This window comes from Lynx rufus, unplaced genomic scaffold (genome assembly GCF_022079265.1).
Source record: "Lynx rufus isolate CCGP_SWC_20201006 ecotype Redwood Valley unplaced genomic scaffold, mLynRuf1.p SCAF_8, whole genome shotgun sequence".
Classification (NCBI taxonomy): Eukaryota; Metazoa; Chordata; class Mammalia; order Carnivora; family Felidae; genus Lynx; species Lynx rufus.
The window spans coordinates 63866392-63880268 of NW_025814896.1; the positions used below are offsets into that span (position 1 = coordinate 63866392).

At 44.3% G+C, this 13877-nt stretch overlaps 1 protein-coding gene across 1 annotated transcript in view; it reads right to left on the bottom strand.

Annotated features, from left to right (window-relative positions):
* Positions 1–13850, bottom strand: part of ABCG5 (ATP binding cassette subfamily G member 5) — a 31562-nt gene extending 17712 nt beyond the window's left edge. The window contains exons 1-5 of the mRNA XM_047069425.1: positions 13705–13850; positions 12900–13021; positions 5802–5938; positions 5622–5720; positions 75–207 (exon numbers count right to left, since the gene is read on the bottom strand). Of these exons, the coding sequence (XP_046925381.1) occupies positions 75–207; positions 5622–5720; positions 5802–5938; positions 12900–13021; positions 13705–13850 (637 nt within the window). The remainder of the gene's footprint in view (positions 1–74; positions 208–5621; positions 5721–5801; positions 5939–12899; positions 13022–13704) is intronic.
* Positions 13851–13877: the final 27 nt, after the last annotated feature.

A 13877-nucleotide genomic window follows, 5' to 3' on the forward strand; every position in this document is an offset into this window, starting at 1 on the left:
AGAAAGGGACCGAAAACGTCTCCAGACCTATGGAAGACGGGCAGCAGCCGGTAGTAGTTCTGAGTCCCACTTACTGGGATCCTGGAGAAGCTGGGCTGCGATGGAGACCCGGCGCCTCTCGCCATTGGAAATTCCCCCAAGGCTGTAATTGCCAATCAGTCGATCTGCCACGTGGCTCAGACTCAGCTCTACCATGACTGCATCCACCTGTTTGAGACACAAAGTCCCAGAAGGCTGGTCTGCTGGGCTGCTGCCCTAATTCATGGCCTGCAGGTGGCATGGGAGAGGCAACACACTTCCTGGGAGTGCTCAGCCACTTTCACCACACTCTAGGGAGAACATGCCTATTACGGTAAAATTCAATTTGGTCTAAATCATAATACATGTGTCAGATTAGAACAAATAATAAAACTGTTTTTCAAAAGTCTCTAGAGCAACAAAACTGTTTACGTTTGTTTCAGGGAAATTCACCAGGAAACACTGGAGACTTCATTGGACTCCTATTTTCACAGAAATCGTTTTTTTAATTTTTTAAATGTTATTTTTGAGAGAGAGAGAGAGAGAGAGAGAGAGAGAGAATGAGACTGACTGGGGGAGGGGGAGAGGCAGAGGGAGACACAGAATCCAAAGCAGGCTCCAAGCTCTGAGCTGAGAGCACAGAGCACAACATGGCGCTCGAACTCACGAACCACAAGATCACGACCTGAGCTGAAGCTGGATGCTTAACCAACTGAGCCACCCAGGCGCCCCTGTTGGACCCCTATTTTCAGATGTTGCATTGAGTCCAGCATAAAGATCCTCCAAAGGTACAGTTACAACATAGCTTTTTAAAATATGTTTGGGGGGCACCTGGATGGCTCAGTCGGGTAAGCATCTGACTTCGGCTCAGATCATGATCTCACAGCTCATGAGTTTGAGCTCCAGGTTGGGTTCTGTGCTGACAGCTCGGAGCCTGGAGCCTGCTTCCGATTCTGTGTCTCCCTCCCTCTCTGCCCCTCTCCCGCTCGCACTCTCTCAAAAATAAACATTTAAAAAAATATGTCTGGTTTTTGCAATTTTATTATAATAAATGTTTTATATACCAAAAAAAACCCTAATTTGGTTTGAACTAAACCTGACTACCCTTATATAACCCAAATAAGTCCTGGAGTCCCACCTGGCCCACTTTCAGTGTGGGTTTGCATCAAATATAATCCAGTTATCAAAAGTAATTAAAAATAATGCCAATTCTTTACTTGAATATCTTTAAGGACTTTACAGAGGACCCAGTTTATTACCTACAGCCACACTTCATGTCCTGTTCCAGTTCTCTCTCCACTTCTCTTAAGACTCTGCCACTCCCTGACACCCTCTCCTTACTCCTCCTCCTCAGCTTCCCCAAAACTAGAAACATTCTTTAATGACTGTCTAATCAAGAAGGTTGGCCTTTTCCCTCCCATTCCTTCTTTCCTTCCTCAGCTTAACCCATCTCCAGAGACTCAAAAACCTCTACTTCTGGCCCTGCCTTGCTGATTACCCATATCTACATAGGGTCCTGGGGAAAGCAGCTAGAAACAGACTGAAAATACCTACATATATGGTAATGAGTTGCATTCCCATACACATCCAAAGAGACTGTGTTACCTTTACCGTGAATAAAGAAACAAAACACTACATTAAAAAATAACAACAGGGGTTCCTGGGTAGGTCAGTCGTGAGTCTGACTTCAGCTCAGGTCATGATCTCACCACTCGTGAATTTGAGCCCTGCATTGGGCTCTGTGCTGACAGTTCAGAGCCTGGAGCCTGCTTCAGATTCTATGTCTCCCTCTCTCTGCCCCTCCCCTGCTCGCATTCTGTGTCTCTCTCAAAAAGAAACATTAAAAAATATATATAATAACAAAGTAGGGGCGCCTGGGTGACTTAGTTAAGCACCCGACTGTTGATTTCGACTCAGGTCATTATCTCACAGTCATGAGATCAAGCCCTGCATCGGACTCAGTGTGGAATGCAGAGCTTTCTTGGAATTCTCTCTCTCCTTCCCTCTGCCCTCCCCGACTCGTGCTTGCTCTCTCTCTCAAAATAAGTAAAAACTTTTAAAAAAAATAACAACAAAGTAGATTGGAGTAAAAGAGGAGATGATTTGTGGAACAAAGTTCCAGAAGAGCCAGGAGTGGGATCAAAAGCATAGATGTAGATTTGACCACAAGAAGGAATACATCTGTATTACATCCAAAGGAAAACAAGGTTAATAATGCATAAATAAACCAGTATGATTTATTTTGGAAAAAAGGGTCTCCTCTTGCCATTAGAGTAGAAGGATCCTGGAATTGAGTTTTGCTTGATATGGCCAGGCTGATGTGCTCACCTGCCAGGGCAGATTCCTAAGCATCCCTGTCATTTGCTCCGCAACAACCAGAATAAACGAGTAAACTTGCTCTCCTGGCTTGGAAGGGATAGAGAGAGGAGGCATTTATTTAACCTGTTTCAGATGTCTCATACTCTATCCCAAAGCCTCTCTGTTTGGCGAACACTACTGGGAATGGAATTCACAATGTCTTAGAAGGAACCCTTGGGATCACTGGGATCAACAACCTCTATGCTATGTGTTCTCAAATAAATGGACTCATTCCTCACATTAATACCAGGAGAGATGCATTATTATTTATTCATTATGGAGGAGGAAACAGATGCTCAGAGAGGTACATAACTTGCCCAAGGTCACACCACTAGCAAGTGACAGACTGGGACTGAGAGGACTGTCTGGGTTCTCAAGTGGCCAATGAAGCACAAGGTTTAGCCCACAATCCAGCAGACAGAGACTGCCCATGTCAACCACAGCTTTATGTTCAGGTTCCTTAGAGGAGAGACCTGCTGTGCTCTGCCCTCTATTACCACCATTTCCTTCTTACTACTTTGTCCAGATTTTATGTTCTGTGGACTACATTTGCTCAGAAAGTACTTTCTCAGGCAGAGGAACTTTCACAGGACTTTTAGGGGCTGCCAGTGCCAAGAGAACAGTTACTGGGGGCAGGGGGGGCACAACTTTGCCATCAATTGATTGCAAGGCATCCATGAATTTTCTGAATATTTATGCATATATGTGCATTTTCTGGGGAAGAGATCCATGGCTTTCTTAGATTCATTCTCTCATCGGGATATGTGACATAAGTGGATAACTAACTCAGAAGAATCTGTTTATGATTTCATTTCTCCCACTCAGATACCAATAGGATCTTCTCCTGCCCTTTTTAGAAACAGAAATACTAAAGCAAGCAGAGTCCATAGATGGACTCATCTGTTACTCACTGTCAGGGCTAAGTCACGTGAATATGTCTGTGCCTCAGTGTGGGCTGAACTCGACCTCCATCTTCTCTCATCACAATGCGGCTCGGGAGATCCCAGGAGCTCAGGAAGACATGATAGAACTAGACAGCCTAGGGTCACATCCCAGCTCTGCCATTCCCAACTATCTGATCTTAATCTTGTGTGTTAGGAGATAATGCCTCCCTCATAGGGTTGATGCCAGAATGAAATGCAATACTATGTGTGAACAAAGCCTGACTTAATGCCAGCCAGCTATGAGAGTTCAGAGTACAGACACACCTTGTTTCACTGTTCTTCACTTTACTGGGCTTCACAGATACTGTATTTTCTACAAAGTAATGATTTGTGGCAACCTTGTGTCAAACAAGTCTACTGGCACCATTTTTTCCAACAGCATTTGCTTATTTCGTGTGTCAATAAAGTATTTTTAGGGGCGCCTGGGTGGCGCAGTCGGTTAAGTGTCCGACTTCAGCCAGGTCACGATCTCGCGGTCCGTGAGTTCAAGCCCCGCGTCGGGCTCTGGGCTGATGGCTCAGAGCCTGGAGCCTGTTTCCGATTCTGTGTCTCCCTCTCTCTCTGCCCCTCCCCCGTTCATGCTCTGTCTCTCTCTGTCCCAAAAATAAATAAACGTTGAAAAAAAAAATTAAAAAAAAAATAAAGTATTTTTACTTTTTTTAAGTTTATTTTTAGGTATTTTGAAAAAGGGGGGGGGGTGGGAAGAACGAGCATGTGCAAGTATGGGAAGGGCAGAGAGAGAGGGAGACAGAATCCCAAGAAGGCTCTGCGCTGCCAGATGCGGGGCTTGAACTGACTAACCGTGAGATCACGACCTGAGCCAAAATCAAGAGTCGGATTCTTAACTGACCAAACCACATCGGTGCCCCTAAAACATTCTTAAATTAAGATGTGCATTGTTTATTTTAAACATAATGCTACTGTACACCTAACAGACTACAGTATAGTATAAACATAACTTTTACATGCACTGGGAAACCAAAAACTTCACCTGACTCCATGGATTTTGGTATTTGCCTTACTGCAGTGGTCTGGAACCAAACCTACAGTATCTCCAAGGAATGCCTGTATAACCTGGTAGAGTAGCAAGAACCTCACCATGCGTTCTGAGTACTCTAAGGTAACCTCCAGGAACAGAGCTAAGTATCACTCTGTGAGGCTGATGGTCCTCTTTGAGGGCCAGGCTCCTCGCTAAGACTCCTCTGGAGTAAAAGCTTATCCTCCAGCACTGTCTAAGACTCTCAAACAGAAGAATGCTCTTTACTCACCCGGGTATTTAATCAAACAAATCTGCTGGCACTTGGGACACAGCTTAGACCTAATTCCACTCTCTAAGCCCTGTCTGAAAGTCCAATGCCAGGGACAAATTGAGCAAGTTCCTGGGGCAGACTCAGCAGTGCTTGATAAGGATGGGGCGCCCTCAGCCGAGATGGAGGATTTCCTTGGAGCCCCAATGGCATTAAAGGAGACTAACCTTGGAGTCTGGACAGCAGATAGAATTTGTGTGCCCAGGAGGAACTTCACTGTGGCTTTGCTGAAGCCTCTGAAACAGATGTTGCTGGCCTCCTCTGGTGACCCTCCTCTGAGGGCCTATTTCCCAGGGAACTTCACCTGCTTTATAGGTGGCACACCTACCCACACACCCTTAGTCCCTGTGGGCTTACCTCTGACTACTTCCAAATTAGATACACTTAAAGAAACAGACTGAAACCCAGAAAGAGTTGACAAGTCAATAGTCCCTTCAGTAACTTAATCCAGTTTGGATAAGGCACATTCAAAATGCCTCAAAGAAAGTTGAGAAAAGTCTCAACAGGGCTGCAGAGCAAAGTACTGTGAGGAAAATAACTATTCAAACACTGAGCTCCTAGAACGATGCCATGCCATAGAAATATAATACAAGCCACGTATAGAATTCAAATGTTTTAGTAGTCACATTTTAAAAAGAAACAAGTAAAATTAATTTTAATATAATTTATTTAACCCAATACAGCCAAAATACTACCATTTCAACCTGTAACCAGTATTTCAAAAATTAATAAGATAGTTCATATTTTTTTTCAGACTAATTTCCAAAAACCCCTGGGCGTTTCCCACTCATAGCACATCTCAAGTGGGCCTGGCCATGTGTTGAGTGCTCAAAGCCACAGGTGACCAGTGGGTGCCAAATTGGGCAGCGCAAGTCCCCACTAAAGAGGTAAAGAGTGAAGGGGAGGAATGGATAAGTGGAGGGAAGGGGGGTGCAGAACCATAGTGGGGTGATACCCTAGGGGGCCGGGCTGCAGAAGGCCAGATGCTACCCACCTTCTTCTGGAGGAAACCTGGGGAGCAGCGACGGACAGCCAGCAGTGCTGCATAGCGCAGAGTCTCCCTCACCGTCAGGTTGCTCAGCAGCGTGTCACTCTGCGAAAGAGGGAGGCATCAGCATGGCAGTGGCCGAGGCCAGGCTGCAGCAGCTGGGGCGGGGACTGTGGATGCGCCCACCTGCTGGACGTAGGAGAAGCAGTCCTGGAACTGGTCCCTGTGCAGCAGCCGGCCGTTCATGAACACCTCCCCAAGGAAGGTCCCCGTGCGCCGCAGCCTCCCAGACATGGCATCTAGCAGCGTGGTTTTCCCGGAGCCTGGGAGACAAAAAGACAAGGCCCAAGAAGACTCCCTCCACGAGGTATTGCCAGGCCATCCCCAGACCCTCTGTGGGCCCCTGGTCTAGCACTAACTTGCTCTCTCTTTAGCCTCTTGAGTCAAATGCTCATGCCACCAATGAGTCTTTCCGGCTTGTCCAAAAAAGTCACAGAGAGACGAGGCATTTCTTTCATCCCAGTCAGGACTGGAGGGGCTTTGTCTGCCTATTTGCTTCTAAAGCTATTTTGAGTTGAAAAAGAAAAAAATAGGATCAGAATAAAAAGAAAACCTAGGCTCTTGGAAAACGTTTGGATCTAGGACATCTGAATTTCTTTCTGCACCCGCCTCCCCCACCAGGGATCAGTTAGTGGTTCCTGAAAATAGGGTACACTGCCTAGAACCTTGCTAATCAAGTGTGGTCGGAATACCAACACCACCACCTGAGCACCTGGCACAAATGCAAACTCTCAGCCCCAGCCCAGGCCTACTGAATCAGATTCTGATTTCAGAGTGTGTGTGTGTAAAATACATACTTTTTAAAAGTTTATTTATTTTTGAGAGAGAGAGAGAGAGAGAGAGGAAGAGAGAGAGAGGGAGAGAGAGAGGAAGAGAGAGAGAGGGAGAGAGAGAGAGAACAAGCAGAGGAGGGGCAGAAAGAGAGGGGAACAAAGGATCTGAAGCCGGCTCTGTGGTGACAGCAGAGAACTCGATGCGGGGCTCAAACTGATGAACCATGAGATCATGATCTGAGCTGGAGTTGGATACTTAACCAACTGAGCCACTCAGGTGCCCCTAAATATATATTTTAGTGTTCATTTATTTTGAAGGGGGGGGGGGAGGGCAGAGGGAGAGGGAGAATCCTAAGCAGGCTCTGCACTGTCAGTGCACAGCCCAGCGCAGGACTCCATCTCATGAACCATGAGATCATGACCTGAGCCAAAATCAAGAGTCAAATGCTTAACTGAATGAGCCACCCAGCTGCCCCAAGATTCTGCTTTTTAATAAAATCTCTGGGTAATTACCACACATATCAGAGTTTCAGAAGCACTAACCTAGCAAGCCCTTTAGTAAAATCACGTTGGCCTCAGCCTACACTGAGAACCTCACTAACAGCTTTCCCCTGGTTTCATTTTTCTAATGTTAGAGGTTAGGTGATACAATTAGGATAAGACACCAGCTGGCCCCTCGTTTTCATACTGGACATAAACCTACATGAGCCCAGAGAGTCAATGGACACAGGAATTAGCATGGTCAGGCTGCTAAGAAGTTAACAGGCAAGAGGTTCTGAACTGCCTGAAAAGACAGAATTCTACCAAGGATATGACGATTTGTGCAAAACCGCAGGGAAGATCTTTTGTTCAAATACTGTAAAGCAATTGCTTGTTGCTGTGAGGGGTACAAAGATGAATGAGCCAAACTCCATTAGCAGTGGTGTTCTTATTTAACCCATGGGCTGACCAAGATCAGAGTTAGCTCCAGCATGTTCAGTAGAGGTCAGTGTGGGAAGAGGGGAGGGAGTGTAAAAAAACAAAATGTGACTTCATTCACGTTGTCTTTCAAAACATGCTCTAAAATTTCCCAGTCATGATCCTAAGCCTCGTATGTGGTTCCTCTAACTAGAAGTTTCCTTGACCTTCTATTTCTGTGATCCAACCTCAACTCTGACAGAAGCTCCAAATATCTTCGGGCCTGGATTCCAGTCCCATCACATCAAAACTGGCCTCCCTGAGGTCATCAGGGTTGCCTCCTTGCTGCTGTTATCTGGTGGGTACTTTCCTCCCAAAAGCATTTGATACTGTTGCCTGCCTTGCTCTATAAATCTCTCTCCCTTGGCTTTGATGCCACTTCATCCTGTTTGTTTTATCCTGCTGGTCTGGCTGCTCCCTCCCAGCCTCCTGTGGGTGACACTCAGGGTTCTCTCCTGGGACTTTGGCTCTTCTCATGTTATACATTCTCAGTAAGCAACAGCAAGCACCAACTTGCTAGCCAGCATGCAGGGGAGCTGCCTTGCATGTGGATTCTCCAGCTCTGTTCAAGCCCTCAGATGACTGCAGCCCAGCAGGCTTCTGACTATAATCTCATGAGACACTCCAGACAGAACTACCCAACAAAGTCTCTTCCAAATTTCTGACTCATAGAAACCCTGAGAGATAGTAATGATTTTTATTGTTTTAAGCCACTTAGTTCTGGGATACTTTTTACATAGAAATACATAGCTAACCTCTTTTTAAAGATATCTCAAAAAAAAAAAAAAGATATCTCAACTTTATTACCTATCAACTCATTAGTCATTGACCAGCAGGATGAAAAAGTTTATTCAAAAAAAATAATACAAGAAACTGATATGTATAATCAGTGGAAGATAAAAAGAAGAAGATGCAAAGTTAGACACAAAAATGCTTAATGTCCTAGAATATGACACCAAAAGTACAGGTAACAAAAGAAAAAATAGACAAATTGGACTTCATGAAAATTAAAAAATTCTGTGCATCAAAAGACACTATCCCCACTGTAAAAGGGCAACCCACAGAATAGGAAAAATATCTGCGATCATGTATCTGATGAGGGATTAATATCCAGAATACATAGAGAGCTTTTTTTTTTTTTAATTTTTTTTTTCAATGTTTATTTATTTTTGGGACAGAGAGAGACAGAGCATGAATGGGGGAGGGGCAGAGAGAGAGGGAGACACAGAATCAGAAACAGGCTCCAGGCTCTGAGCCATCAGCCCAGAGCCTGACGCGGGGCTCGAACTCACAGACCGCGAGATCGTGACCTGGCTGAAGTCGGACGCTTAACCGACTGCGCCACCCAGGCGCCCCTATAGAGAGCTTTAAAACTCAGAAACAACAACAGCGACAACAACCCAATTCAAGATTGGGCAAAGGACTTAAACAGACATTTCTCCAAAGAAGATATATGAATGGCCAAGCAGCACATGAAAAGATGCTCAACAGCACTAAGCATTAGGGAACTGCAAATTAAAACTGCAATGAGATACCACCTCACACTCTTTAGGATGGCTACTATCAAAAAATTGGAAAACAACAAGTGTCAGTGAGGATGTAGAGAAATTGGAACCCATGTGCAGTGTTAGTGGGGATATAAAATGGTATAGCCACTGCAGAAACAACAGTAGTTTCTTAAAAAATTAAAAATAGAATTACAATATGACCCAGAAATTCTACTTCTTGGTAGAAAAAGTAGAAGAACTGGGGTGCCTGGGTGGCTCAGTTGGTTGAGCATCCGACTTTGGCTCAGGTTATGATCTCACGGCCTGTGAGTTCGAGTCCCGTCTCAGGCCCTGTGCTGACAGCTCAGAGCCTGGAGCCTGCTTCGGATTCTGTGTCCCTCTCTCGCTCTGCCCCTCCCCCGCTCATGCTCACTTGCTCTAAAGAATAAATAAAACATTAAAAATTTTTAAAAAAAGAAGTAGAAGAATTCTACTTCTTGGTAGAAGAATTGAAAACAGTTTCAAACAGATATTTGTACACCCATCTTCATTGCATTATTCACAATAGCTAAAATGTGGAAGCAACTCAGGTATCCTTTAATGGATGCATTAATGGATGAACAGAGCAGCAAATATGGTATAGTTATCAATGGAATTTAAAAGGGCTTTAAAAGGGAAGGAGATTCTGATACAGGCTACAACATGGATGAAGCTTGAGAACATTATGCTAAGTGAAATAAGCCTGACACAAAAAGATAAATACTGTATGATTCCACTTTTATGAGGTTGGGTAGTCAAAATCATACAGACAAAGTATAATGGTGGGGCTGGAGGCAAGAGGAATGGAGAGTTATTGCTTAATGGGTGTAGAGTTTGTTTTACAAGATGAAGAGCTTTACAAGAGCTTTGCAAGATGGATGGTGGAGATGGCTGCACAACAATGTGAATGTATCTATTACCACTGAACTGTACACTTAAAAATGGTTAAGATGGTAAATTTTATGTGTACTTTACCACAATAAAAAAAGAAAACAAAAGGTTAATGCCCTATAGGGCAATAAAACCATGACCTTTGGAGTTATCTTCCCTAAACAGACAGAAATTGTTTATAACTAAATAGTCCTCTACAAGGGAGCAAGCAGCCCAGAGTCTGGGTCCCAAGTGATAGCAAATAATGAGTCAAATATATTTACCCTCCCCCGGAATGTTGGGTGACCCTAGGCAGGCTTACATTAGACCATTCTGTTGTGAGACTTGGACTATCTGTCTTCTTTTGCTTCACTAATAAAGATTTGACAAACAGTGCTGTGTGAGGTAAGACACCAATGGAATCATAAGTCATTTTGTGAAATGCTAACATACCACTGATTCAACACATATTACTAAGTACCTACTATGTGGTTAGTCCTATTCTAGTTGTTGAGAATACAGAAAGAAAACAAAACAAAACAAAACCTCACCCCAGGTGAATTTGCAGTCTACTATGAATTCATGGCCAGTATAACAGGATAGACATTGTTATAAAACTATGATTAGGTATGATCACAAACCAGCCCATGAGCTCCCAGATCAAGGCCTCCCACCCACTGTCCTGCTGAGATGTGCATGAAGCATGACACTGGCCTGTGGGACACCCTTCTGAGAATGTGAAGTCATTCTTTGTTTGCCACACACCACTCTAATCCTACAGAAAGAAGACAAGCAAAAAACTACAGGAATAACTCATGTTTTCTTATTTTTAAAAAAGAATGTAATAATTAACAAAAGGAAAATTAGAAGGACCCTGGATGTCACAGTACATGCACATAGTTAGAAATTTTGAAAAACTGGAAATAGGAACTGACAGGAAATCTCAGCAAAGGGTTAACACTTTTTGTCACTGAATTCCTTCTCATTTAATCTTAATGCTACTATTGCCACCCAATTGTTTACTTGCTGTAGCAGGGGAATGGCTATGGATTTAACTCCCAGGTCAAATGAGGCTGACCGTGCTTGACTTTTGCAGACTTGTGTTACCCACTGCTATTACAGAGAAGAACGCAAGTAGGTAGTGCCAGGAAATGTCAACAATGCAGTGCAAACAAGAACTCAACCAGGAAACTCCTCTGAAGCCAGTCTGTCAGAATCTTTTACCCTGAAAGTGTATGGGATAACCTAGTGCAGTAGTGGACCCTGTAGTGTCCATGCAGATCCACTTGTCAGGGTCAATGCTGAGGAGTCAACAGCTGTGATCCCCATGGGCCATTGCCCTCAGACACAAGGATCTGCCTCTCTGGAGGCTACACCTGCCCAGAGCAATGACTGGCTGATGTAGGGACACAGAGACAAACAGTGAATTCAGCCTCAAGTGTAGATAACCCAAAATAGAGAAGGAGGATAAAGTGGGAAATGGGCACAAAGATAGCCTCAGTGAAGTGTGTAATATTTAATTCCTTAAAAAAAAGGATGTGATGAAAAGATGCTCAACATCACTCATCATCAGGAAACTACAAATCAAAACCACAATGAGATACCACCTCACACCAGTCAGAATGGCTAAAAATAACAACTCGGGAAACAACAGATATTGGTGAGGATGTGGAGAAAGGGGAACACTTGCAGTGTTGGTGGGAATGCATCTGATGTAGCCACTCTGGAAAACAGTGTGGAGATTCCTCAAGAAACTAAAAATAGAACTACCCTACGACCCAACAATTGCACCACTGGGAATTTATCTAAGGGATAAAAAAAATGCTGATACAAAAGAGGACACATGTACCCCAATGTTTATAGCAGCACTATCAACAATAGCCAAATTATGGAAAGAGCCCAAATGTCCATCAACTGACAAATGGATAAAGAAGATATGGTCTATATGTACAATGGAATATTATTCCACGATCAAAAAAAATGAAATCTTGCCATTTGCAACAACATGGATGGAATTAGAGTGTAATATGCTAAGCAAAATCAAAGAAAGACAAATATCATTTAACTCATATGGAATTTAAGAAACAAAACGGATGAACATAGGAGATGGGAAAGAAAAAATAAGATAAAAACAGAGAGAGAGAGAGAGAGAGAGACAAACCATAAGAGACGCTTAAATACAGAGAACTGAGGGTTGCTGGAGGGGTGATGGGTGGGGGGATGGGCTAAATGGCTGATGGGTATTCAGGAGGGCACTTGTTGGGATCAGCACTGGGTGTTATATGTGATGAATCACTAAATTCTACTCCTGAAACCATTATTACACTATATGTTGACTTAGATTTAAAAAAAAAAAAAAAAAAAAAAAAAAGGACATGAAGCAAATACGGTATAATGTTAAGATTTGATAAAGCCAGATGTTAATACATGAACTTTCTTTATTCTCTACTCTTGCCTGTATATTTGAAATGCATCATAAAAAAACAAAACAATGGATATGGGGCTAAGTGGGTATCTTTGTGCTTAATTTTTTTCCTGCCCCTGAGCACAGTATAAAAATCAGGGAAATTGTGTTTACTGAGTACTTCTACATGCCAGGCACCATGTTAGGGGCTTTCCATACTTTGAAATATGAATTAACTAATATGTTAGGCAGGACTTTATTTTTTTTTAAGTTGATTTATTTTGAGAGAGAGACAGAGAGAGAGAGAGAGACAGACACTATGTGAGTGGGGGAGGGGCAGAGAGAGAAAGAGAGAGAGAGGATCCCAAGCAGGCTCTGCGCCACCAGCACAGAGCCCAATGCGGGGCTCGAATCCACGAACCTTGAGATCATGACCTGAGCCAAACTCAGACACTTAACCAACTGAGCCACCCAGGCTCCCCAGGAGTTTATTCTTTTCCAAGAATCTTTCTAAAGGCGTCACATTAGTACCAGATTCCATTCAGTCAGACATGTCATTTGATTTCATTCTAATACCAAACTTGTGGCCCTCTTGCTACAACTTAAACCTGTTTTCCCAATGTGTTCAAAGCAAGCCAAAGCCTTTTCTGAATGCTCACTGAGAACATACATTTAAAGTACTTCCCAAGCTTACCTGAGCTCCCTAAGATGCACAAGATCTGCCCACTCTCGATGTACAAGGAGACATCCTTGAGGATCTGCCTGTCCCACTGCTGCCGGCAAGATGTAAAGTCCCACCAGGGTCCAACCTGGTGACTTTAAAGGAAAGGCAGTGTGGGGTTCCAGAAGGGGCCAAACCCTTGTGCCTCAGCACTAATGCCAGTGGTCTCTGGACAGGTTCTTAAATGTGGTTGGGGTTCAGTGCCTCTCTCTTAAATGTGGTTGCAGTTCAGTGCCCCTCTCTGTGGACGCTGGCAGGTAGTAACCGAGAAAGCTCATTTGTGTAAAACGCCTGCCTGGGAGCTGCTCTGAATACCAGCTCTCTTTGGCTGGGTGGGATACAGCAAACAGGACACTGTTTATTCCTTTAGTTGATCCTGTGTTCCTTCACCAGGCTTCATTACCATTTGTGTTGTAAGTATTCCCCAAGCCCTCTCCATCCCCATGGGGCAGGCTGTACATGGGGGAACACAAAGGAAGGGGTAAGAGGCCCAAAGCTTGGGCACATGGCAGAGCACAGCTGCCTCACTGTTAGAGCTTCCATGTCCTGCCATGGGCAAGAGGGGGGGCCATTCACCATTGTTCATTTACCACTGGCAGCCCTTCCCCTCTCCTCTCTCCACCCTGATCCACTGAGGGAGCCCAAAGCCTCCATGTATGCTCCCCATTAGCAAGGAAAGCCAGCAGAGGGGGTGAGAGGCCCACTCACCTCAGGCCATGACCACAAAAACAAAGCCCAGCCTCAAGTTCCCAGCAGGAAGAAGAGGCATCAACCTTACCTGACACTGTAGGAGGCATGGAGAATGCCCAGGCTGTGTCGAGGCCTTGAACAAGCTGTAGGAACCTCCTCTGGGGAGCTCTGGGGGCCACTGTTTACTTGGAGCCCCAAGGACCCCACAGAGGTCAGAGATGGGAGTTCAGTCATGGCCAAGAGGCAGAAGAGGTGAATTTT